At 43.5% G+C, this 26024-nt stretch overlaps 11 protein-coding genes across 11 annotated transcripts; 7 read left to right on the top strand and 4 right to left on the bottom strand.

Moving 5' to 3' along the window:
- Positions 1–925: 925 nt before the first annotated feature.
- Positions 926–1772, top strand: SS1G_01839 (predicted protein; the record flags this gene model as incomplete). The annotated part of the gene is made up of 2 exons (XM_001597593.1): positions 926–1489; positions 1536–1772. The coding sequence occupies 2 exons, from the start codon at positions 926–928 to the stop codon at positions 1770–1772; spliced, it is 801 nt and encodes a 266-aa protein (XP_001597643.1).
- A 2559-nt stretch (positions 1773–4331) lies between these two features.
- SS1G_01838 (hypothetical protein) lies at positions 4332–5201 on the top strand (the record flags this gene model as incomplete). The annotated part of the gene is made up of 2 exons (XM_001597592.1): positions 4332–4420; positions 4481–5201. The coding sequence occupies 2 exons, from the start codon at positions 4332–4334 to the stop codon at positions 5199–5201; spliced, it is 810 nt and encodes a 269-aa protein (XP_001597642.1).
- Positions 5202–6586: 1385 nt separating this feature from the next.
- SS1G_01837 (hypothetical protein) lies at positions 6587–7201 on the top strand (the record flags this gene model as incomplete). Its single annotated transcript, XM_001597591.1, has 1 exon — positions 6587–7201. One exon carries the CDS (start codon positions 6587–6589, stop codon positions 7199–7201), a length of 615 nt encoding a protein of 204 aa, XP_001597641.1.
- Positions 7202–8431: 1230 nt separating this feature from the next.
- SS1G_01836 (hypothetical protein) lies at positions 8432–9266 on the top strand (the record flags this gene model as incomplete). Its single annotated transcript, XM_001597590.1, has 3 exons — positions 8432–8437; positions 8577–8972; positions 9090–9266. 3 exons carry the CDS (start codon positions 8432–8434, stop codon positions 9264–9266), a joined length of 579 nt encoding a protein of 192 aa, XP_001597640.1.
- Positions 9267–9605: 339 nt separating this feature from the next.
- On the bottom strand, positions 9606–11481 carry SS1G_01835 (hypothetical protein; the record flags this gene model as incomplete). The annotated part of the gene is made up of 2 exons (XM_001597589.1): positions 9606–11304; positions 11396–11481. The coding sequence occupies 2 exons, from the start codon at positions 11479–11481 to the stop codon at positions 9606–9608; spliced, it is 1785 nt and encodes a 594-aa protein (XP_001597639.1).
- A 1071-nt stretch (positions 11482–12552) lies between these two features.
- SS1G_01834 (hypothetical protein) lies at positions 12553–15256 on the top strand (the record flags this gene model as incomplete). The annotated part of the gene is made up of 2 exons (XM_001597588.1): positions 12553–12856; positions 12906–15256. The coding sequence occupies 2 exons, from the start codon at positions 12553–12555 to the stop codon at positions 15254–15256; spliced, it is 2655 nt and encodes an 884-aa protein (XP_001597638.1).
- An 867-nt stretch (positions 15257–16123) lies between these two features.
- On the top strand, positions 16124–17095 carry SS1G_01833 (hypothetical protein; the record flags this gene model as incomplete). Its single annotated transcript, XM_001597587.1, has 1 exon — positions 16124–17095. One exon carries the CDS (start codon positions 16124–16126, stop codon positions 17093–17095), a length of 972 nt encoding a protein of 323 aa, XP_001597637.1.
- Positions 17096–18974: 1879 nt separating this feature from the next.
- On the bottom strand, positions 18975–19772 carry SS1G_01832 (hypothetical protein; the record flags this gene model as incomplete). The annotated part of the gene is made up of 2 exons (XM_001597586.1): positions 18975–19570; positions 19703–19772. 2 exons carry the CDS (start codon positions 19770–19772, stop codon positions 18975–18977), a joined length of 666 nt encoding a protein of 221 aa, XP_001597636.1.
- Positions 19773–21044: 1272 nt separating this feature from the next.
- Positions 21045–23474, bottom strand: SS1G_01831 (hypothetical protein; the record flags this gene model as incomplete). The annotated part of the gene is made up of 3 exons (XM_001597585.1): positions 21045–21466; positions 21522–23160; positions 23220–23474. 3 exons carry the CDS (start codon positions 23472–23474, stop codon positions 21045–21047), a joined length of 2316 nt encoding a protein of 771 aa, XP_001597635.1.
- Positions 23475–24190: 716 nt separating this feature from the next.
- Positions 24191–24998, top strand: SS1G_01830 (hypothetical protein; the record flags this gene model as incomplete). Its single annotated transcript, XM_001597584.1, has 2 exons — positions 24191–24361; positions 24678–24998. The coding sequence occupies 2 exons, from the start codon at positions 24191–24193 to the stop codon at positions 24996–24998; spliced, it is 492 nt and encodes a 163-aa protein (XP_001597634.1).
- Positions 24999–25428: 430 nt separating this feature from the next.
- Positions 25429–25917, bottom strand: SS1G_01829 (hypothetical protein; the record flags this gene model as incomplete). Its single annotated transcript, XM_001597583.1, has 2 exons — positions 25429–25539; positions 25810–25917. The coding sequence occupies 2 exons, from the start codon at positions 25915–25917 to the stop codon at positions 25429–25431; spliced, it is 219 nt and encodes a 72-aa protein (XP_001597633.1).
- Positions 25918–26024: the final 107 nt, after the last annotated feature.

Here is a 26024-nt window from a genome sequence, read left to right as displayed (position 1 = left end):
TGGGGGGTTGTTCGAAGGTGTATTTGGTGGAGGTTGTTTATTTATCTTTCTTTTGACTAAGCAATACATGTGTTTTAAACCCTTACATTTCGTCTCATACATGATGTGAAAATAGCTCTTCCTGCCTTGTCATTTAGTCGTACTATACTCGCTGACTAGCCAATATGTTCATACCTGCTGCCACCGGACTGAAACTTCACCATTTCTCATATTTTGCTTGATACTGACTATACTAGGTATCTCCAACACAGTATTAAATTACACTCTTGTTCCCCAAGGTATTTCAAATTACGCTTTCATACGAAGTAAGTCTTACATAGGATTCTCGATATTTGAGACGGACCCTCGATAATGATAGGTTTGAGCACATTGACATTTGTATATTCTGCGGTATGATATGGCGTGGAATTCATATGAGTAGTTGCGGGAAGTGGGAATATTTTTCGGATTTTGAGGCGGCGGGGATGGATGGGTGTTTGAGAACTTGTTTTTCCGATTCTATAAGGGGTGGATTGTGGGACCTCGGCTAGGCTGGTTGAGTCAAATTTAAACAAAGACTTATGGAACGAGCCCCTTTCGCATCTTACCAATATGATGAATAAGAAGGAAACAATATCATAATAACTTCATACGCGTATACGTCAATAGGTAGTCAAACAAATTAAACAATGGATTCAACTAGCAGCGTAATCCTACCTCTAAGAGTACAGCTACGAAATCGGCAACAGATACTGAACAAGTGTTACTTTTGTATTATAAATACGTGTAATATCGCCCTCAACAATCATATCTCACACACATACACACACACACCACACAAGCACAAGCAATAATTACTAGCACATCAATCTCGTATCTACAGCTCAGTTCACTCTCTACAATTAGCATTCAGCAAATTAGCCAGAAGAACATCGTAACCACAAAGATGGCGAATACTAGACTTGCAAGTGATGAGTTGGATATTGCGGATGAGCGCCCGAGCGTCATCCAACGCGAAGAGAGATCTAGACAGCCAGTTAGGCCTGATGAGCAGGAAATGGTTGATGAGCTCCCTAGCATCGTCCAACGTGATGAGAGAAGTACACCAACTCCAGAGGCAAATATACTTTCTCAAGAATCAGAGGAGGACATGTACATTGCCAAATTCATCCAAGGTGAAGAGGGAAATACGCCAATTCCAGGGGCAACTAGATTTGTGCAACTATTAGAGGATGACATGTACACTCTCAGCCTCTACGAACAGGCAAAGAGAAATAATATACCAAGTGAAGATCGAATTTTTCGTCCCCAGGATATTCCAGATGAGCTTCCGCCTTCCATCCGATATGCATTGTCATTGAGGGAGACAGGAAGTCTAGAGCCCGACATCCCCATTGAAGACCTGTCGATAATCAAGACGGATCAACTTGACGGCGAGTCTCAGTTCCATGTCTTTGCAATCAAGTACTTCGAGCTCCTAGAGTCTCAAGGTGCCATGCACTTCGAACTCGTAAATTTAGAGGAGTTACACGGAAACTTACGCGCCGAATTCGAAGCGCGGGTCCACCAGATTCCCGGGCTTTCTAAATTTTCCTTACCGCCGCTCAGAGAAAGGGGAAGAGTACGAGCGCATTCGCTTCCGTCCCTTTGCCCCCAAAGATAAAAAGGATGGTGAATGCGACGCCGACCGCTTCGCTCTATTGAAACCGCCCTATAACAAGGCCGTTCGAGTGGTGAACATCATTCGCAAGGAAATTTCGCTTGTGAAGAAGGAACATCTGGAATTACTTTAGGAGTATGAAGCTTTCAAAAATTATCACGAGGCTCTCATTTCACATATCCCCATTACGCGCATGGAGTGGGACGTTGAAATGATTTACAAGAAATCATAAAGTACAGGTGGTACAATAGAAGCTGGCACTCTTGCAGCTAGGTTTGCGTTTTCCTTTGCAGACATGTGAGAATTCGTTCTTGCTTTATCGAGAGAGACTGAACACCAAAAACAAAAAAACAAAAAAAAAAAACACATTTCCTTTGTAGACATGCTAGAATTCGTTTTTGCTTCTGTCAAAAGAAATTGAAACACACCTTTCCTTTGTACACATGCCAGAATTTGTTCTTGCTTTTATCGAGAGAGACTGAAAAACCAAAAAATAATAAAAAGATACATTTCCTTTGTTATATAAACATTATCCACTCCCATCCACTCCCATCTCGTGCAACCTACGTGAAATAGAAAATAATTGCCAAACTTAACTGAATGATAAATTTGGGTGAAAAAAAGAAAAAGATAGCTGCATTTTGATAGAAGGAAAAGTAGTTCGCACCTTAAGGCGGTCTATTTCCATAGTTCTTCTGTCATAAATGTGTCGCATCAGGAGATCCTACCTGCGAAATATTTGAAGACTATATCCTGCAATGCAAAAACCTTTAGACGAGCGTCAATAAAGTGGAATTCTCATGTATTTTAGAATCTTTTTGTATATTGGTAGACAATGGCTACATCATAACTTATCTAGCTACGCCACGATTCCAAGAATCGTAGGGGTCACATAATTCTAGTAGTCGTATGTCATGCCAAAAGAGAGATAAATTATTTTTAGATAAACTGGCAACATCTTGCGAACAGAGGTTAAGGGTAAAAAGACAGACGAAAGATGCTCTATTGCCAAGACTCATAGACCTTGATCTTCCACCATAATTAACGAATCAGTCCTAAATAATTGGCATCGAAGGTATGGAATAGACTCTTACTCACAACGGACTATATTTTAACATGTGCAAGCGAAAAGATAGTTTTTCACGTCACGTCTGTTATCTATCTTCTATATTTGGTACTCTTCAGAAGGCCTTCCTGCCTAGTTCGCTCTTCTCAAACACCATGAGGCCATCACGCTGACTTTCATGCTCTTATAAAATGTGTACGCGGTGAAGTGATGGATACCGACATGACCATTCAAGACGCTATCTCGTATACCAAGCGCCGTACTTGATAGGTGCATATGCTAATCTCCCCACTAATTTCTGTATTTCATCACAGATGCACCAACCAATAGCTTGACGTTGCTCAGAATAGTAAGATATGTTGTCACATAGAACTAGCAGAATTCTGCACATTAAATAATCACTTGATCTTTGGAATTGAGGGTGGAACGGCATCGCCTAGGCGTGCGTCTCTGCACAGATTTAAAGTCCTATTTTCCTAGGTATATTTGACAAATTTCTGGCCCTGCAATATTCTTCCGAGATAGATAATTCGACCTTGGGGACTAGTATCAATATATAAAACACCTGGGCTTTTCAAGAGCTTCGTAAACGGATCACCGGTGCTCTCCATGAGGGTTTCCAAAACCGGCATCTGTCCCATACGTACTTGGGGAGCTAGAGTGACATTGCTACACTTTGATAACGAGCTCCATCTGATGTAATTATACCTCGGATTAAGCAGCCTAACCGGGAAAGCGACGTCTACTAATGGTTGATGTTCTGCTTCGGGAGGTGCTTTAATATGGTTAAATGGAATTTTGAACGTGTTTCAATGACTCGCGACCATAAAATCTTCATTATTCCACACGCCCGAACTTACAAGCATGTCAGATGTATCAATCACAAAACTTTAAGCCAAAATACACACTGGTGCTAAATAAAGTACGGTGAAATCCATGCAAAGCATTGGTGAGAGTCGAGACGGCATATTTCAATGGCAGATTTTTCTAGTATTAGCATGAAAACAATATTTGTAGCCAAGACACTCAAGAAATGCAACTCTTTACTTTCCTACCAGAACCTTCTATTATCACATCATGATCATGAGATATCACGATCTCGCGAATGTGCCGTATCCCTTTTATCCCCGACCCCATACCCCAGATTCCGGATAAAATGGCGCCAGAAAGTTCCCGACGGCTCGTCGGGAAATTGGGACTCGTTAAATAAAAATCCGGGGTATGTGGCATCACAGCCGACGGAACACCGCATATGAGGCGCTTTGTAGCAGCTTGAAGGAACGGCACTCAACATATGGAATCTCATAGGCGAGTTCGATGTGAAGACTAATACCACATATATTAATATAGAGATGATCTACTCCATAAGCAGGCCTTCAACATCGATCATAAGACGACTTAATTAGTTCTTGTAACCAGAAGCTTAATTTTTTATATTGTTTTCAGTTTTGTAGTTTCCTTTATGTATTTGTAAGATTGATATTCTGTGTTCGCTTCCGGCGACCCGAAAAAGGAGTAGACGATAATGCTTCGCAGGAGAGATATAAAGTAGGCATTGTTTTCCTAGATTCGGTTTGTAGTCCAGACACAAACAATCAAGACATCTTCAGCAAAAAAACAGCGATCATGTTCTCTAAACAACTCACAGCCTTGACACTTATCTCAGCCGTGAGAGCTCACGGCACGGTTTCTGGAATCGTCGCCAACGGAATCTAGTAAAGTTCCCATCCTGAAAATTCCTACCCATTCCCGGAACCTGAGCTGACAATATGAAGTTACAACGGATACAATCCAAGCTATCAATATATCAGCCCTGCCCCAGTAACCGTTGGCTGGCCGATCCCTAAAGATCTTGACAACGGATTCATCTCTCCCGCTGCCTACACTTCCCCCGACATTATCTGTCACGTAGGGGCAACACCAGCACAGATCGAAGCTCCTGTTACCGCAGGAGGAAAGGTTGAACTGCAATGGACACCATGGCCCGTATCTCACAAAGGACCAGTGATTGACTACCTAGCCAATTGCAACGGTCCATGCGAAACTGTCGATAAAACAACATTGAAATGGTTCAAGATTGATGAAGTCGGATTGATCAGCCCAACGGCAGACACAAGCGGACTCTGGGGTACCGATGTATTGATTGCCAACAACAATAGCTGGACTGTTACAATACCTTCAAACATTGCAACTGGCAACTATGTCCTTCGCCACGAGATTATCGCTCTCCATTCTGCTGCTTCGGCCAACGGTGCTCAGAACTACCCGCAATGTGTTAGTCTTGCGATCAAGGGTACAGGAACAACCAAACCAGCTGGTGTGTCCGCGACAACTTTTTATACTCCCACCGATCCGGGCATTCTGTTCAGTATTTATGGAACTCTTTCGAATTATACTATTCCTGGTCCTCCTCTTTATAGTGGCGCAGCCACAGAGACTCAAACGCTACCTGGCCCACCAACCGCTAGCGCAAGTGGTGTTTACACCGTTTCATGATGAGGTTGAGAGCGTAGACTGCTGGAATTACCTGTAAGGGGAGCGGTGGGGCCCCATAGTGGTGAGATGTAATATACAGTGTGCTGTGTATTATGAATGAAGTACTTGCAGTAAAGAAATGAAAAAACGTTTCTCTACATATCGCATCTTCGTGATTTGACTTCCGTTTTGCAATAACGTTTGCCATCGCTGCAACCCTTCAAAAGCTACTAATGCAACGTAAAATTCTTCTAATTGAAACGTCACTAATGTTTTTCCAATTCAGTATATGATTCTCGAGAAATCTCTTACAAAATCGGAGTTGCGCGTGCTGCTAATGGTATCAGAGGACGCGTGGTCCATGAGACGACATAGCTCAACCAATAGATTAAGATTATCTGGAACTATTCCGAGACTTTAGGGAGATTTCTCGCAGAAACAAATATTATATCATGCGCTTCTATTCATTGGAGGGCCAGCTTGCAATGTGAGCATCTATATTACCTGTAAACCATGGTAGAGATCTGGAATACAGATAACGACAGCGTGAAATTTTGGTCCCGTTGGAAGAAATCACAGCAGCATCGGCAATACCTTTAGTTCTCCCATATAAACCCGTCTCATGTCTATTTTAAGAGTGCAGTGTTGCGGTTTCTTCGGTGAACTCTGCTCTGCGTGCTTGTTTAATTGCTGAATCTAAATTTGTATACACAAACGCGCGACTGTCCGAGTTTTTGGTATGCAAATTCAAGAAGGATACGGGTACCTTCGATATTCTTTCGCCGAAGTGTATATTTGGAATCGGTATATTTTGCGGCGGCAATATGAATGATGAATTTGAGCAAAGTTTCTCCGAGGATGTCAGTTATCTGCTGGGAATTTGTGATGTCTTCCGCGTGGTAACTGACCTTAGCCAAAGCCCGGTTAGGCTTTCCACTTAGGACATGAATGTCGGAAGAAGTTATTGTGCCAAGGTGCTTCACAAGATTCGAACCAAGATAACCAAGGCTGCCAACAACGAGAACTATTCCAAATCATATCTAGTTGACATATTGTCGATCACGAGCATATGAGGGAGTCAAGCACCCGAGATCATTTCGAAGCGCTTCGAAATGTGATCACTTAGGGAAGTGTCGTTCGGCCTACGAGTGGGTATGTATTAGAGAAGAGTGGCAAAGTTCTCACCATGCCACCAGAGATGAATGAACCTAACATGCTCGTCGTTTCTCTCCGTAGCCGACGCTCTCGGATCAATAATTAGAAACAGGCTACCTACTGCTTATGGCACGTGACCAAACCCTCGTTTTCGTGAATCTTATGTGTGAGTCACAAACCGTTCCTTCCTTGCTGTAATTTGAATCGAACGAAAACACCAATTCACAAACAACACCCTCACAGGAATAAAAATGACCTTTACACCTACCAAGCCACCTATTCTCCTCGTCGTTGACCTTCATCAGATCGAGGTCGATCCACCCTCTTCCTGGGGCCCTCGCTCTACTCCCCACCTCACTTCCAATGTATCAACACTTCTCAGCGCCTTCCGTAAACATTCATTTCCAATAATCCATATCCATCATCAATCAAGTGATCCCAAGGATGAACTGTACCCTATCGAGGCCAACGCTAGCTTCATCGCACCGCATGCTTGTGCGGCCCCTTTACCAAACGAGCCCATTCTCATCAAGAACACTGGCAGTGCATTTGCATCTACCAAACTGAAGGATACTTCCAACGAGCTAGATTGTAGAGACAGAGATATGGTGGTAATTGGCATGGAAGGCGCAAAATGCATCAACAGCACCGTGAGGGATGGGAGCGATTTAGGGTTAAACATGATAGTTGTGGTAGACGCATGTGCGTCGTTCGGAATTGATTATTTCAAGAAGGAGAAGGTAGACGCGGAGGAGGTACATAAAGTGGCAATGGGGATCTTGGACGGCTATGCTAGACTCGTTGAGACGGATGATCTAGTTGAAGAATTGAGGAAATGGGACGGGAAGAATAGCCTCGGTTCCTAAATTACGCGAGCTGAAGGCGAGGGAATAAATTGTCTTCGATTTTCGGCCCCTCCAGCTAGACTCTTCTGCTCTATCTTATCGTGGAATTGGATAGCCTAGATTGCAGCTTGTAATGGTGAGGAATTGAGGTCTGCAGTGAGCTATTGGATTTTCATGAGTATTGTCGTAACTCCTGACATTTACCCTCAATACCATGTAATCGAAATTAATAAACACCCAACCTAAGCACTCCACAAGTCTCCACTGCTCGTAGTAAAATTCATGAAATTCTGCACTTTTCGGCCTGTCTTGTTCGTAGCGAGGAAAACAGATGGAATGTATTAAAGCGGAAAGGACGCATTTAAAGCTCTGCCAGCCTTGACTCTCGACGAAGGATGTACAGAAGGCAGGTCTCGTGCGCTGTCTGGATTTGTGCAACGAGGTGAACTAGTTCCCCATAATGACCCAGAGGTCGGAGTCGAAACACTCATTTGTGAAAATGCGTTCCCCTCTTCCATTGTTCCCTTGATGCTTTGTCAAGAGCGCCCGCGACTCTGAGAGGGAGGTTCCAGTAGCTTAATATAGGAAGCTAATCCCCTTCATTGTTCAGTGGACGTTGAATAATAAGAGCCCTACATAAATTGAAGGGCAGATAAAAGTCCGCCCAGCTATACTTCATTAACCTTTCGGCCTTGTTCGTGATAAACTGCAATCTTGCTTCACAAGCGCTCCAGCTTGTTCTTGAGAGAAGGCTTTAACATCATTCGCATATCGACACTTCAGACGGTTATAAAGAGCTCAGTAACGCTTCTCAGTGTATAGTAGACTAGACTCAAAGCCAAGCTCGAGTTAAACATAAAAAAGTTGTGATCAAGTAGGTCAGCATCGGGCTGGTTGCAGTTATCAGCTTGCACAATACATGCAAAACAATAGACAGGGGACAAGTCGACAAAGTTTCCGCTCTACTTTGGGCGCCATGCCACTTGAATCCTGCTGAGGACTTCTTCAAGTCAGGCAATTGTAAAGTTTTATAGTTTCAGAATTCATGAAATGCAACATAACTCATGGCGTGTCGTCGAGGAAAGTTGTCGGCCTTGTCTACAAGGTGGATCAAAAGTGCAGGTGTGGCTATAGCCAGCCTCAGGCCAAACCAGCTTAACCACACCTCTCCTTGAACTGACGCAGCTTCAAGCCCCTCACATCTCCAACTCATACACCTTTTCCCATATTTACAAACGCAAATTGTTCAATATGCCCGTAAGTCAAAATACCAAATCTACCATTCAATCCTTTCTATCAAAACATAATCTCGAGATGGTCGTCCCAAAATCACTGTAACCTCCAAACACCTCACCTATTCTACCTTGGATATAGCTAACGAACTGCCTCAATCCAGGCCTACAACAGCATATTCAACGAAGACTCCTCCACCACCCTCCATCTAATTGGCAACTTTCCTCTCCTTCCCCTGCGCACAAAGGTGCGCGGACCGGCCTACACACTCCCTCTCGATCCATCTCTCGCTGCTCATATTTCCCCCGAGCCCGATTCCGAGTCCTACGATGCCTTAGACGAAGTGCTTTCCCTCTTTCGCGCCAATACATTTTTCCGTAATTTTGAGATTCAGGGACCTCCAGATCGTCTCTTAATTTATGGGATTTTGTGGGTGAGCGAGTGTCTTGGAAAGGTGAAGCCTTCGATGTCGGTGAGGGAGGCGCAGAAGGAGGTCCAAAATATTGCGCTGGATACCAATTTTGCGATACCGGGGGATGCGGGATTTCCTTTGAATCAGGTGAGTTTTACTAAGTTGCTATTTCATTTCTTATTCGCTTCCTCTGTATTTGAGATTCGAAATTCGGAGCTGGGAATGGAATTATTAGAAATGAAAGCTAACAATACTTCGAAATAGATGTTCGAAGCACCTGCCAATCGACAAGAAGCTGAAACCCTTCGACAATATCTAGGACAAGTCCGTCAGGAATTGGCGAGTAGATTGTTAGCACGCATTTATGATACCGAGGATGGGAAGCCAAGTAAATGGTGGTTAAGCTTTACAAAGAGGAAGTTTATGGGCAAGAGTTTGTGAGGGGTTTCTAGGATGCATGATGTGTGAAACGGATGAGATATGAATTTGAGGCCGCTTGAAAATAGGGGTGGATGTTGGACGCTGGGAGTATGCATTTGTTAAGGGAGTTGGCGGTGTTATTATGGGTGAAATAAAGATACAGCCGAGCTTACAAGACGAAGCTGGATGGAGGTAGATGACGTAGAGGAGAAAATAGGCATTGCTCCTAAGAGAGGGGGATAGGCAGACGAAGCTCATTAATCTTCCAGATCATTTTGCCGGCTACAATATCTATGCTTCACCTAGACACATGTAGATAATGCATCAAATGCGATATATTATTTACGTCGAGGTCTAAATCTATATCTCCATATCTATATCCGACTTTCTATCTGTCTGGACATTTAAACTTTCTGTCTCCAATTTTATTTTCTTATTTGCAATCTCTTGAGTATCGTCCGTCGCCCTCTTACTTGCTCCCACTCCCCCATCAACAACCTTCGTTCTCTTTGCGAACTTTCCTCTAGCTTCTACTTTTCCTTCCGCAGGTACGACTCTTGTGCCCGTAAACAAATATCCCTCGGCACCACCTCTACTCGTCATCAATGGATGTGTCCTCCCCGGCAAAACTTGCCATTCACGTTTTCTGCAGCTTTGTACTGATGCATTCAAGATAAGCGAGGGATTGAGGGGGAAATCTTCGTTTCCCTGCCATGTTGCTATTTCAGCCTGTGATAGTCCCTTTAACTCTTCTGGGGGTGCTTGGATGAATGCGGTTCTTCTGCTTGTGCTATATAGATCTGCTAAAGCGACTAGGGGCTCAATGGTGGGCGAATAGATGGCAATGGTAGCGCTGGGTCGAAGGAGGTGAATGGTGCGGCGAATGATGGATATAGGATCCATATTGGAAGCTACTACTAAACCTGTGAAATCGCCGTGTTGGGTAGTTGAGATAATGTGTCTAATTCTCTCCCAGCGACGCTTCTTTCGAAAATGAGTTCCTCGTTTTCCTGAACTCCATTTCGACAATTCCTCTGGTGTTGCCGAAGGGGGTGGGGAAGAGTACAAGCTATCACTTTCCGGCGAGATAAGTTGTAACCAAGATATGGGCAGGAGTCGTTTAGTCAGTGGGTGCGATGCTGCAGGACTATCAATATTAAAATTGAAATATTTTAGTAGTGAAAGATTGGGTTGAGAGTTGGTGTGTATTAAAGTTAACGTATTGGTGTTGGCATAAGGACGATATTGACGATCAGACTGGTGCCGTGGAGCTGGTTCTTTATCAGCTTGAGCTTCCTCCACTGCGCCTGTGAATTCCGTGGGTAGATCCTGGTCTTCTTCCGGGTATAACAGGCCCATTCTCTCGGCCATAGCTGCAACTAGTAAGCCCCCAGTCTCGTCTACTACCAACAATCGACCTCCACCACTTGTATTGAGGGCGTCTGTGTGTTCATTCTCTGGATCCTCGGAGAAATGTACATTCGCCCAACTTCCAGCCAACGCGAGCATTTCGTCCCTGAATTCCATGATCTTGCTAGCATCTTTCTCTTTCATCATCCAGTAATCCATCATTGCCACATCCATTGGTAATATTGTAAATTGTCTTAAGTATTTCCTAGTCTTCAACAGCTTGTATTTTGCTAATGAGAAAGCTGTCTTTTCGTCGAGGGCAGTATGTGATAGCATTAGTTTAGCAATGAGGTCTTTTCCTGCAGCGGCACCATCTCTTTTTAAAGTCTCAATCTCCTCTTGTGTTAAGGTCTGCCTAGCAGAGTCATCAATAGTTTCGCGATTGGAGCGCATAATGACTTCTCCATTTTCTCCCACAAGTTCGAATTCGACACCATCTCCTCCAATTATTACATTATCATCCGAAACAGGGTTTGCCGCTGCATCTTCCTCTGCTATTGTGTCGGCATGGATTTCAGACGCTGGTACGATCCTCAAGTCCGAGTATTTTTGATCTTTTTGTCTATCGACAAGTTCGTATTTAAGATTGTACGGGCGATCAATTATGAGGTTGCTTGGAAAGGTACCATATTTTCCCAATGATATTGGACTAGTAATGTTGTCAGCAAACGTTTCCTTTAAAAGACCGGTATATAGAGGCAGAAGAAAGCTCCTCGCCAAATCTATCAAGACTCACTCACGTATTTGGAACAACTTGTAAGACTTTGAGGTTATCGGAAGGTAGTCTTAGAACTACCCAAGCATTTGCTTTAACCAAGTTGTGCATATTGCGAAACTTGACACACTCAGTTGGGTAAAGTATATCCAAAAGTATATGTAGATACAATTGAGTATTAAAGATGAGATGGTTATTGTTATCTATCAATACCTACCTGGGTAATAATTTTTCCAAATATGCAAATGAATTTGGTAGCCTTGCGTTTTTGGTGGGCTTTTTCTCTCCATAGTGGCTTGCATCATTGGTTGAATTGTTTGGGCAAATGATTCAAGGCTCAGCCTTCCGCCAATAGCATGTACCTCCGGTAATGATGGCAAATCTAAGCCACACTCCAGCCACACTTTAGCTTCCGGCTGGAACTTTAACCTCAAACCATTTGCATTTCCAAGAATCATAGCAGTAAGCTCACAGACGCGCAAGCACTTACCTATTGACACATTTTGTAGATAGAATCAATTTCTTCTCTCTTACCAAGATATTCTTCCCTTCCAACCTTCAACCCCTTTAACTTTCATTTTTATGAGAAGGCAACGGAACATTGAAGTTGTCGCAGTCTGCTTTGAGAGACACAATTGATCTCCCAGCCTCATACATTTTCGCATTAGCACATGCAGAATACCCCTACAAATCTCACTTATCGTATCGATACCATACCATTTACTTTCTGACAAAATCAATCAAACTTTGAAAGCTCTACTGCAATATTTGCGATCGAGTTGTTAGAATCAAAACTTCAAAAGGGGATCGATTGTGTCTTTTTTATATTTAAAAGCTTTATAAGGATAAATTCAAAAGCATAGTTGTGTTGGATATGACCTCATTGTACTTGAGTACGGCTGATTGATATACTGGTATAAGGAATTCCAATTCCAATTCCAATTTACCCAAACACCCCAGGTCTTACAATCGAAATATAACGAGGGTTCAAACGAGAACGATCCTTACTCCGTTCCTCAATACAGTTCTAGTCACTCGATAAAGTCAAGCATGATGGTGACTCGAAAGCCCGTACCTTCATCTACCAACCCTTCCAACAACCCCTCCTCGCTGCCATACCCCATTAGCCCAGTATCTTCGAATCCACCCACCAGTTTTCGCACCCAAGAACACCCCAATGCGATGTCGTCCGCAACTAACACCGAGCCCAACATTTGGAGCGAAGAGGGACATTCTCATCCTGATCCTAGCAGCATCCCCGATAGTTTAAGAGTTGGGCCTTCGAGGGTCCCTCCTAAGCCTTCTGACGATGTGTTGAAGCCTAATACCTCGACCACTAATCCATTTTTGAGGAGGCAACAATCACATACTTCACAAAATGTAGTATCTGACAAAAACGAAAGTAGTGCAGATATTTGGAACGAGCTTACAGAGAAACCCACACACCCAGAATACCCACCCCCGCCTCCTCCTCCTGTGTCTGAAGGTTTGTTACTGACCCTGTATTCTATGCTCAATATTGACATGTGGAATAGTAACCCAACAACTTTCGAACATGGAAGTGTCTGGACAAAATCCCAATCCATGGCAGCCCGTTACGAATGAAAAACAGCCTATACAAATGTCCAACCTCCAACGAGAAGATTCGGGAAACGAAGCCTGGTCAGGCGCGAATCCCCAAAATATCATTACTCCCGAGTCATCCGAACAGTCGCAGCAGCATGTCTTAGTAGACATTGATGAACCTGAATCGCCGGCATGGGATGAGGATGATTACGACGAAGGAGACGACGAGGAAGAAATTCCGGCTGATTCTAAGAAGCCGATATTGCCTACGGATGAAACGCATGAGATACTAGAAGGCCAGCATGCATGGGATTCTGCTAATGGTAAAGGATCAAATCAAACCCAAACAGCAGTGCCGGTTCAGCCCCCTGGGCACAATCAATACTCGAGCCCCTCTGCGGAAGGATGGAATCTTATTGACCATGATGTTATACTGGATAATGCCCAGCAAAGCGGTGTTATTGGAGTAGATGGCACGCAGATCTCTACTTTACCCTCTGAAGAAGTTCCTCCGGCGCTTCCACCGCGAAACTCTCGAGATCATCCCCCCGTTCAACCTGCGCGACCTGTTGTAGATGCGGCAAACACAGCCACAAGCTCGATTATGACTCCTGATGTAATCGCATCCGTTGAAAGACAAAAGAAAGAGACGTACGAGATCAAGAAAATATCTTGGCATGATGTTAATGCCGGACACAACCCTAGAGTTTCACCTATCCTGGTGCAAAATGCTAATGGGCCTTGTCCGCTATTAGCTCTTGTGAATGCTCTGACTTTATCGACCCCTGCCGGTGTGGAGACTGCTTTGATTGAGACACTTCGGTCAAGGGAGCGAGTTAGTCTTGGATTATTGCTTGATGCAGTTTTTGACGAACTCATGTCTGGACGACGTGGAGATGCTGCACAAGAGCTTCCAGATGTGGGCGATCTCTATTCCTTCCTACTGACACTCCATACTGGAATGAATGTTAATCCTCTTTTTTTTCCGGCCGAGCCTATGCAATCAACGAATGAGCTTCCGAGCTCAATATCATATGCAAAACATGGGACCTCACCTCCGGGTACATTTGAAGAGACTCGCGAAATGAAGTTATATGGTACTTTCTCAGTGCCTCTGATTCATGGCTGGCTCCCTGAGGAAGAATCACCTGCTTATATAGCACTCAAGAGATCTGCTCGATCATATGAAGACGCACAGAACTTGATGTTTCATGAAGAAGTGTTAGAAGAAAAGTTAGCTTCTGAGGGTCTCAGCTTCGAGGAACAAGGAATTTTAGAGGATATTTCAACGATTAAAGCTTTCCTCGCTTCCGCGGCGACTCAACTTACAGCTCATGGCTTGGATCTTATAACTAAATCTCTAAGTCCAGGCGCTGTAGCGATTTTGTTTAGAAATGATCATTTTTCTACAATTTTCCGGCATCCAACAACTCTTCAACTATTGCAGCTCGTCACAGATTCTGGCTATGCAGGGCACGAGGAAGTCGTATGGGAAGGTCTTATTGACGTTAATGGAGAGAGGGCCGAGTTTTATTCGGGTGACTTCCGTTTAGTTGGTGGAGCTTCCACAGTACCTCATGGAAACGAAGAAGGTAATTGGACCACAGTTACAGGGCGTAGAAATAATAATCGAAGTGAAGCTTCGCATTCTGCCCCGTCACAGAATCAGCAGGAGTCGAATAGTCACGAGCAAGGCATAAACACTGAACAGGAAGATCATGATCTTGCCTTGGCTCTGCAATTGCAGGAAGAAGAGGACGAACGTCACCGAAATGAAACCGCTCGGAGACAAAGAGAATCGGAGCTATCACAGCAGTACATCGAGCAGCAGGGAAATAATAGCAACAACAATAATGGTTCTGTTAGTCACCGTGGCGGTAGCGGACGGGGTAGTACCAGCGGTCGTGGAGTAAATATTCCTGTTCGAAGCTCAACTCGTGGTAGTACTCAAGGCCGCCCCGCAATTCCACCTCGCAATAGCAATATTGCCATCGCTCCTGTTGATTCAGAAGCAGGAATTGATGCACCACCTCCTTCGTACGAGCAAGCTGCTACCGAACCGGCCTACCAACCTCCAACTAATCATCCAGCCCATCCAAACGCAAATCCAAGCCGAACAAGTTCTTACGCAGCAACATCAGATAGTCAGCAACGTGTTCCAGCTAACGCGACAGGCCGTCGTAACAATTCTACATATGGTGGCCGTGGAAGGGGTGGTCAGACACTAATCGATCAGGTCCCTGGACGCAGGATCCAAAACCCAAATCAATTATCGACTCCGCAGCAACATGAAAGACAGAAAGATTGTGTTGTTATGTGAATTTTGACTTTCACGAAATACATGGAAAGGATCGGTACAAGCAGTTAGGAGTGAAATGAGCGAAGTTTTGGAGCCAGGCGTTTGAGCAACAGGTGTTTGACCTTTAGGAATTAAGATATCATGGGCTACAGAAGGATGAAGGGACCTTTTAATGTACTATAAGTCGTGACTAGGAAGTTTAAGCGAGGGGACGAATCTGAGGATAGAGATAGAGGGAATGTGGTTTATAATGACTTACTCGGTACATTATACATTGTGTCAATCTGGCTTTTTTAAAGGAGTAATTCCTTGTTCAGCACAAGTGGATTTTTCAATGTCAAAGTGCTTGATATGAGCTTTGCTTCAACATTGTGATTTTATATACTTTACTTGTTGACTCGACACAACACGACCTCTAATTGTCGAAAACAGGCAGAACCATTCAATCTCGTTGCACCAGCGTACATACGAAGAATGAAATTGCCTAGTCGGTTATGTTATGTGGATAGCTGGATAATACAGATTAGTCATCCGTTCTCCAAGCATTTTTTTTGTAATGCTTTCATGTGCTCATTTAAACTCCCCTCTCCAAGATCGTCCTGTCATACTCAAAATCTTGTTTTACACACATGGCTTTAATATCTCTTGATTTCTGGCCCCGAAATGAATATTCAGCCTACGAATCAGAACGGACAAGGGTCGTCTCGGTGGATATTCACCCCTATTTAACCGTGATCAGGCTAACCCACATTATGGATAAATGGGTAAATGCAACCAGTGCCTACCACGATTCGCCCATGCTGCATATAATATCTCCTTATGCTCCTTTTCTTTGATTCTCATTCTTTTTTATTCCAAAGTTCTTACTCTCATTAACTTTTGGCAAAAATGTCTGACAAAGAACCTCTAATCACTCACATCTACACGGCCGATCCATCGGCCAATGTATTCAATAACACTCTATACATCTATCCCTCACATGATATCCCCACCGATATCCAAGACAACGACAATGGGGACCAATATGCAATGAATGACTACCACGTCTTCTCCATGTCCTCGATCACGGGTCCCGTAACCGACCATGGCGTCGTCCTCTCCGCTTCGTCCGTCCCCTGGGCTTCCAAACAACTTTGGGCCCCAGACGCCTGTAGCAAAAACGGAAAATACTACTTCTACTTTCCTGCTAGAGACAAGGAAGGTGTCTTTCGTATTGGTGTCGCAGTCAGTGATAAGCCCGAAGGACCTTTCACTGCCGACCCACAGCCTATTCCAGGAAGTTATAGCATAGATCCGTGTAGTTTCGTCGACGACGACGGAGAAGCCTACCTTTATTTTGGCGGAATATGGGGAGGCCAACTCCAATGCTGGGGTACCCAACACGAAGTTTTCGAGAAGGATAAATACGCTACCATGGAACCTACCACTGGTTCTGCACTTGGTCCTCGAGTTGCAAAACTGAGCGAGGATATGCATTCTTTCTCGTCTTCCGTCCAGGAAATTTCTATCTTAGATGAGAAAACGGGCGAGAAATTGAAGGCGGAGGATCATGATAGGAGATTTTTTGAGGCACCTTGGATGCATAAGTATGGAGGAAAATACTACTTTTCCTATTCAACGGGCGATACGCATTTCTTGTGTTATGCGGTAGGAGATAAGCCCGAGGGACCGTTTGTGTATAAAGGGAGATTGTTAGAGCCTGTGATAGGTTGGACTACACATCATAGTATTGTGGAGTTTCAAGGACGCTGGTGGTTGTTTTATCATGATAGTAGTTTGAGTGGGGGGAAGAACCATTTGAGATGTGTTAAGGTTAGAGAGATCTTCTATGATGAGGATGGGGCGATGAGGGTCGAGTAATTGGGATAGAAGATGTTTGGATTTGTTGGAGTAGAAAAGTTTTATTTAGTGAGCAATCAAGGATTTTACGATTCGTACTCTTCTAGGCTATCGCAAATCAAAAGGGGTAGCAACGGAAGAGTATCTTCCTCTGTAACTTCTAGCGTTGTTCTTAGCCTATATAGAATTTCTTGTCCCATCCATTACAATTTCAACTCACCACTCTTCTTTTTCTGGTTCGCATCTACATCATGATATCAATATCCGTTTCGATATCTCTCATGTTACTCGTACTGTAACTATCTCATTGTCGTTTTATATTAACTTCATAATTAGCATTGTCGATAACCAAACAAAGAATCACAGTGTCCCTAGAGCTTCCTAGTTGTTATGTAGCTCAAAGTTCTTGCACTATGTATCCCTTTACTTGAGCATATTTGTTCAATGAAGCGCCGGAAAGGCTCTGAACTTGGAATTTCAGGGTTCTGGTAGTAATTTCACCTGCTCTCCCCATTTTCTCCCGCTCTCTCCATACGAAGTAAGAAGCCTTGATATAAAATCAAGGAAGTCCGAATATGATGCAGCTCTTTCTTCCAAATCGAGAAGAAATCGCTATCCGCTATGATCGTATCACCAGTAGTCTAGCATCTACATATGACCCATCTAAACATCATGTGATTAAACATCGTCCGGCCGCTGGAGGACCGGCAGGAGACGTGATCTTTTCCACTTAGTTCCGCATGTATAAGAAAATGGTTAACCATTTGCCAGAGGTTGTAGTAAAATATTTATAAACTCGCATTCTGAACTATCTTCGCAGACTGAACATAGGCTGTACCCTTATCAGTCTTCATTCGGAATATCAAAATATCGTTCTAGAGAGGAATGACCATCGAAACTTAGTGCATGCTGAAAGGAACAGTTATATCAGGATCTAGAGCCAAGATTTGTTATAATTTTTCTGTCTTCATATACAGAACTCGCTTACAACAGATCACTCTTTCAGAAATGAATGGAAAGTTCGTCAACACAACTATACATGACCATATGTAAAATCGCGCCTTCGCCTGACTAATGCAAATTTTTTTGGACTTATGGCTCCTCACCAATCAATTAATACTGCTGAGTCATTTGCAAAGGAGGGTTTGGATCATCCTCTCTTTTCCTATTTTTAATAGCGAACTTTGGGGATCAATGGTACAATTCGGGTTTTTAGGAGGGATACGTGGCTTGTGAACATCTGGTCGTAGACAATATATTATAGGATGAATTAGAATTTGAAAATTCGATACCGAATTACGTGCGTAAGCAATTAGATACCTAACTAAAAATAATAATTCATTGTATTAATCATTGTTAGTATTGTTAGTCTCGTTATTGAGAGGGTAGAAGGAATAATTTAAGTTTTAAGCGGATTGATGGTATGTATTAGGAAAGCGCTCGGGGAAGTATTTTTTTGCTGGGGATGGAGATATTGGGTTTTGGGTTTAGCTAGTCTTATAGGATTGTTTTAGGGTATTTATATTCATCTTGTAAGATTACTTTGACTTCGATGATTTTAGTATCGATATTGTGGAGTTGAGTTGTTGGGGAGGAAGTAAGCTTACAGATGTGAAGTTGTTGCATATGACTAAACGAGACAATAGGGGTGGTATTGTGAGCTTTCATTCAATCATTTGGTACAGGATGTTCACAATTTAATATCTTAAAGTGCTTTGGATAATGTATAAGTAATCAACGATAGATTATTACAACAATGGATATCTTTCCCTGAGCAATAAAGCAAAAACACAACCGTCTAGCCCATCTAAATTTCCCCATGCCTTCTGATACCTCATCTGCATTCAAATTCACATTCTCCATCCCTCAACCCCGCAATCATACATCCTCATCCCCAAACCTAATTACAAATAACCACAATCTTATCCTCCCAATTCTTCCTCTCCGCCATCTCAACCATATACCCGGCAACACTCTCCCTCGTACAACCAGGCAAATGACCCATGCCCTTCCCATCAGACCCATGCTCCACAATCTTCTTCTTCCCCCCCTCCTTCAACATCGCACTCCTCACAGCACCAAACTCCAACCCCGACTCCCTGAGTACCTCTTCCGCAGCAGCATGATCCTGAAACCCCACCTTCCCCATCGTCGAATTATTAATCAACATGCGCATTGGAAACCACAACGCGCCATTCGAAGAACCAACTCCAAATGCAGACATGTAGATGATTCTCTTAACGCCATGAGCGATCATTGATTCGGTGACGGTAGAAATGGTTTTTTGGAGGAAATTTGGGGGAGAGGTTGAGGCTGCGAAGGGACTATCTGATGCGCGGCTCGATGAGAGCGTGACGAGTACAGCGTCGATTTTGGGACCGCTGGTGAAAGCAGCCGCTAGATCCTCTGAGGATGATGGTGTGCCTTTTATGATTGTGAGGCCGGGGGTTGCGGGGATGGAGGAGGGATTGCGTGCGAGCGCTGTGACTGTGTGTTCTGTGGTTGCGGATAGGGTTAGCGAGTTGCTTTTTGGTTTGTGGTGGGGAGATCGCTGTGCATGTGTGTATGTGGGGTTTGGGCTTGGGCTTAGGGGAGACATGTTGAGGGATTATGGGAGTTGAAACGTACTTTTTGAGAGAGCTTCGGCGAGGACAAGACTTCCTGTTCTGCCAGATGCACCTAGGATGAGAAAATGCATTTTTGCGATTGCGACTTTATATTTTGGTGGTTTAGGACTGATTTTTGAATATGCGAAAGCTATTCGGTTTGTGGTTTGATGCGTACGATACTTTCGTAGTAGATATGAAGTCGAGAAGAACGTTAAACACAAAAGAAGATAAAGTAAATGTTGATTGAAGATGAGCAAGAATGCAATTTTCCAAGTGAAAAATGTTCAAATATAAGTATGTCTCCCTTCCATTAAAAAAAACAACAGTCACAAAAATTCGAACCTTTCGGATCCGAGTCTCCGGACCGGATATAACGAATTTCCCGGTTTACAAATCAGCGGCGGGGTGATTGGATTGCCATGTACGATACCTACCTATTCACTGAGATGATATTCATTGCGGCGAATGAATATAAAAAGATAGCTGATCTACTTTTGTATGGGTTAGTTGGTGTTGGCTTTTTGGTTGTCACCGAGTGTGAGGATTTTGGGGGCCGAGGGCTGAAAGCAGGGATGGGGTGGGATGGGATTCATGATGACTGATAATAGGTACTTATTGATGACTGTGGCAATTTCAGGTCTAAAGGCTGTGATAATTAAGTCCTCGTCATCCTCTCGGATATGTCATCATGATAAAAATATAATGTATATTCATACCTGAGGGGTCTAAATTCGCATACTTCCTATTGAGTTGGAGCGTAGCCGTGCCGGACGGTACCTGCATGGCCCGGACTGATTTGAAAGCCACATCTGTGTGTAACCCGAAACTAACAGTACAATATCCGAGTTAACCGTATCCCGCCGGAGATTAGCAAGTGAGCAACCCCTTTTGCACTTCACAATATCATAGATAATAGTCGGCCCTCCATGGATCGGCCGTTGGGAACAGTTTCTTACTGACCTTTGGAGGTTATTTACAATACTCTACGTCATGATTTTGGTTCACACGTTCTCATGAACATATCAACATCAACAGGGCTTGATTTAAGATTACATTTCGCTTTCAGGCTTCTGAACTTGCAGAGAAGCGCAAGGATATGTATAAACAGCTTACCCACTTCATGGCAGTCACAAGTGTAGGGGAGTGAAGGAGACAAGTCAGGCAGATGGAAACGACATTCAAAAAATCTTCAACTTAAATAAATCTAGGAAATCCATGTTTTACAAATCCCCATTGCCAATGTCAAATTCCCAAAGCCACTCCTTTTTGTCGAACCATCCATCACGTACCCCTCCCTAGTATCGTTACATTTTCCGCTCACCTCCTAACTTATAAAATAAATCGATTTCAAGGCCGCTAATTTATTTGGCGAAATGAAGATCGTATCCTAGCCATTTCCTTGCATTAACTTCGGGAACGCTGAGGCCTGGATAGCCATACGTCAATGGTAAGAAGTAATACCACCCGAAAAGTACAACGGAGAGAATGACTACAACTGCAGCCCAGGACATCATTAAGTTTTGTCCGGCGAGCTTTTCGCGAGCTGGGAGGTGCTTCTTGACTGCACCTGCCTTCTTCGCAGCTCCCGATGGAATATCGTCCAAGACAGGCTCCACGTTGAAAATGAACTCGAGCAATGCTCCGGTGATCAGGCATGATGCCAAGTGGGCAGGTAAATAATGATGCAAGAACAATTGACGACCCATCAGATAAAATGGTAGGTAATGTGTTGCCCAGGCAAGGAAGAAGAAACCGGTGGAATTATATAGGCGGGATCGGGTACCTAGGCCAATTGTTAGTTGAAGTCTTTGCGAGGCCAGAAAAGGTATAAGACTCACGGTTATCCAGTGCATCGACACCACGGCGCAAGGACAATTGATCAGCAGCCCAGATTCCGGCATAAACTGCAAGTAAACTACTTGCCAACCACCATCCAAGTGGGTTTCCTAGGAAGTAGATTTGTTGTCTGGTGTCATTCTGGGTCCAGAAACTAACACCTCTCAAAAGAAATGGCCAAACAAAAGGTTCACTAGCATATGGATGGCTGCTAGTCAAAGCATTGTTGTGATAGAACATAGCTCGTTGTAGCTCGAACCATTTCTTCAAGAATGGTACACTCTTAACCTTGCGTTCCTCCTTGATCAAACGTGGAGAGTCCTTAGGAATGGATGGGATCTCATCCACATACCAGATGTTCGAACTTTGAGCCAAATTCTTATTTCCGTTAATTTCTTGTTGTTTGTAGCCCCAATCTGGCAGAGGTGTTGTGTGTGTCCACATAGCGACCTTACTTGGCCAATGGATGAGCTTGAATTGTCCTTGAAGACTCTTGAAGTCTTGGCGTGGTTTCCCATTTTCGATTCGTAGTTCAAATAAAGTATCATTCAGGCGATCGCCCAAAGCCTCTTCAAGGGAAACAGTGGTAAATTCTTGGTTTGTTGGGTAGTATGGAGAAGCAACATCGTGTGACAAGAGCATTGTGTTTGTGACCACATGTCTTAATCTAACAACTTCGCCGTTCCTAACAGGGCGGCCAGCAACCTCTTCAAAAGTGCCTGCAGGGATGATTTGCCAATGGTTGTTGGCATCGGCATATGGGTAGCCAGTGACTTGCTGACCTTGACTAGAGACTCTACCGTCATCATATCTCAGAGGATATGTATCGGGATGGCTGTGTAAGTATCCATGTGTTTCCTTGTGCTTGATTTGAATGTTGTCAAAATAATTAATGTTAACGGCATTTGCGGTCATGGCATTGTCGCTAAGCGTCTCTTGGAATTCAGGGGACATGAAATCATCACCAGGACCAGATTTGGTCAAGATTGCGAAATGTACCTGGAACCAAAACAAGTAGAAGAGGAACGGTACAATGATGAGGGCAACAGCACGAGCTGCGAAATGCTTGCCAAATTCTGGTAAGCTCAAAGAACCCTGGCGACGATTGATGTCCAACAAACTCCAGAGATCAATTGCGACTGCGGAACCAATTGTAACAAATGCGAACGTGCCAACGTACTTGGTGGAGATGTCGCAACTTAAAGCGAATCCTGTCAAAAGGAGCCACTTCCACCACTTTCTCGAAAATGGGACATGTCGGAGTTTGTAAAACTTGATATAACAGAGGAGACTGCATGCCATTGCAAGAACAAGAGTGGCATCCAATAAGATCAAGCGGGTTTGGCCGATGTGGGCGTTGTCGAATAGTACCAATGAAGCGGAGAGGACGCAGGCAGGTAGAGTATAACCAGATTCCCACATGATAGCGAAGACAGTTGGGACTGTTAAAGCTCCGAGGAGAGCGGGCATAGCGCGGAAAGCCACATATGGCACCTTGTTATCGATGTACGAGTCCCCAATGTTTTCGAAATGGAAATGCCCATCATATCCGACAAACCAACCCATCAAGGCGAAAAGAAGCTTTCCGAAAGGAGGATGAACATCGAAGAAGTAGGTTCGTTCAAGGTAATATGAAGCAAACTGTTGAACAAGGTGTCAGAAAAGCTATAACTTTTGAAGAAGAGTATGATGGAAGTTACCTTGCCGAAATGGACTTCGTCAAACACCACCTCATTTGGATGGCTGATTCCCCAAAATCTTGTGACAAATGCCAGAACCGTGATGATAAACAATGCAATCCTGTAATCCCATTCTGGTCCGGTTTTGGTCTGTATATCTTTCACCAGAGCATCGAGCTCAGGATGAGGAGCTGCAACAACAGAGGCATCTTTGTCTTTTCCTTGAGGTGGAACTGAACCACCTTTTCGTTTTCGAACTGAACCTTGAGACGACATCTTCAAGTGCGAAAGGTATAAAAAATTCTAAGGGGCAAAACAAAGGTTAGATATATATATATATATATATATATGAGTGCGAGTGGGGAGGCTCTGAGAGCTTGAAAGGGCCGATACAATGGTATCAGAGCTGGGAATAACCTACAAGAGTGCTTCAGCAGCAAACTTTTTTAGAGAACGTAAGAAGATAGCATTGATCTCAAGGGAGACCAGCAGAAGTGAATTGTTGTCCCTTGTGTTGGTATATTTTATAAGGAAATTGAAAACCCCTTGACAAAAGTAGAGCGAGATTACCACCAAAGTTTTGAGCCGAGTAAGAATAGGACACTTTGTTAAGAATCTCGCCTGAGCTTTAGCTTCATCATCATTTGTTTGATCAGCTCAGGGGTATGAATAGATCTCTGTTTTTGGAATATGATATATTCATATATTCCTCCTATTAATATTAATACCAAAACCTACTACATGCAGACCAATACTAGATTCAACATTTATTATCATCCAGTTCTTGAAAGACCCATCTCGACCTTATTCATACCTATGTACTTGAGGACCAGGAAGGAAGGTAACTCATGGTTCTAAAATTAGTCCAGTCACGTGAAGATAAGCTACATAGATAAGAGCTCCAGCAAAACTCACAGGATTCGATTAATTTTATGTCGAGTACACAACCCACGTTTCTTACGATACCTGCAGCCAACATACCTCATCGTTCCATGGTAGCTTTTAAGTATATCACATCACAAGCTCGAGAGGGAAAGATATTGCCGTCAGGAAGGAGCAATGTTGTCAAGAATCATGTTCAGACATTCTGCCACCAGGCTAATCAATCGTTCCTCTCGTTCCTCACTGGTCACAACACTGACCACAACACACCAGCAAAATCGGTCAGTTTCGAAGGCTTCTCACTCGACATTTGTGAATAATTTTCTTCCTGGTGACTGGTGGTGTAAAAAGTGTGGTGGTCACAATTTTGCGAGGAAGGAAGAATGTAGATGTGGTCACAGTAGAAATGCTTCTCTAAGATTCTCAATTAACAGCGAAAAGCTTCCAGCTCGTAAGTCCCCGAACTGAGTCCCCGCGACTACATACTAAAGTTTCCACATACTAAAGTTTCCACAGCAATTGGGCCATATGTAAGTTAAAACTATCCCAAACGGAACCGTATATTCTTCCATATTGATCAATGTTTCGAGTCAATAGTCCCATGCTGTGCAAACTCCTTTCGGTGTCTTTGTTTCCGGCCAACTACCAGCAGATTTCGAAGGCAATCTTGTTCAGGGCACAATCCGTGAAAAGACGGAGGCTGTTTTCAAAAACCTTCAAGAGGTTCTCATCACTGCTAACTCTTCGCTCGACAAGATTGTGAAGGTCCAAGTTTTCTTAACGGACATGAAGGATTTTGCCGAGATGAATGAAGAATATGAAAAGTGGATCACTCATAAGCCGGCAAGAAGTTGTGTCGCCGTCAAGGAGTTGCCAAAGGGTGTCAATATTGAAATTGAATGCATTGCCTTGCCCTGACCTGATACATTTTGTATTGCATGGCGGAAATATGCCCATCATATTGCATAGTACAAATAAGCAAAATCATCTCTACATGTTTTGCATAATTTTGTTGTCGATTAACAAGCGTTGTACTGTGTGAAGGATGAGATGGATGAGATGGATGAGATGGAAGCAAGAGTTGGGAGCTGTGATCGCATGATAATAAGGAGCATTCCCCACACCTGCGAGGGAATAAAGCTAGGATATGTATAGAACCTTACGTCGATTTAAAAGGCACAAGGTTGTAGTCGTGTGAACTCGACGTTTTCTAAAGAAACGCCGGAGAATTTGGTACTGTGGTCAGCTTTTAACAAGTCGAGATCATAGCGTTTCGGTGCATGAAGGTATTAAGAGGACGAAATTGAAAGGCATGTTCTACTTCCCTGATCCACTCCAGATGTCTTCCTCATGCATTGACAGATAGCTGACTGGGCCCGGCTTCACTTTCGACTAGGAGATTTGGGAAGCGAGCGGAACCTCTACAAATTATTCCGGCACCTCCGCTGACCCCGAACCACTATATGCAGGAAGCAGAGCATGTGACGATAATCTTCAAGGACCACATCAACAATCTCCATGTTATCTTCAATCATTAAATATATAAACTTCCAGGTGTGTTATTTATTTATTTATTAGTCAATACGTGGCATTTGCATCAGACCCACCCGCCTCTCCAAAACTCCCGTTCAAGCGAAGGCGGTTAAATGGGATGCAACATCACGAGTTCATCAACACCACGTTTTCACGGCCCGTCATTTCCTAGTATTAATATCAAAATCCCACATACGGCCACCAAGATAATTAAGCGATAATCTGGGGAAATATGTAACGACTTTGGTAGGACGACACTAATTTGTGGAGATGTCTCGGCACATTGGCAGCCTACAGGGTACATTGCAGAAGTGGTTTGATGTTTGGTATTCCCTGTCTATATAATAGATGTTATCGCCAGCATATATATCTATATATGTTACCTTTTTTCTTGTTCTTCCTGTCCTTCAT

The sequence above is a fragment of the Sclerotinia sclerotiorum genome, genomic scaffold (genome assembly GCF_000146945.2).
Source record: "Sclerotinia sclerotiorum 1980 UF-70 scaffold_2 genomic scaffold, whole genome shotgun sequence".
Lineage (NCBI taxonomy): Eukaryota > Fungi > Ascomycota > Leotiomycetes > Helotiales > Sclerotiniaceae > Sclerotinia > Sclerotinia sclerotiorum.
This window is presented reverse-complemented; position numbering and strand designations above follow the sequence as displayed.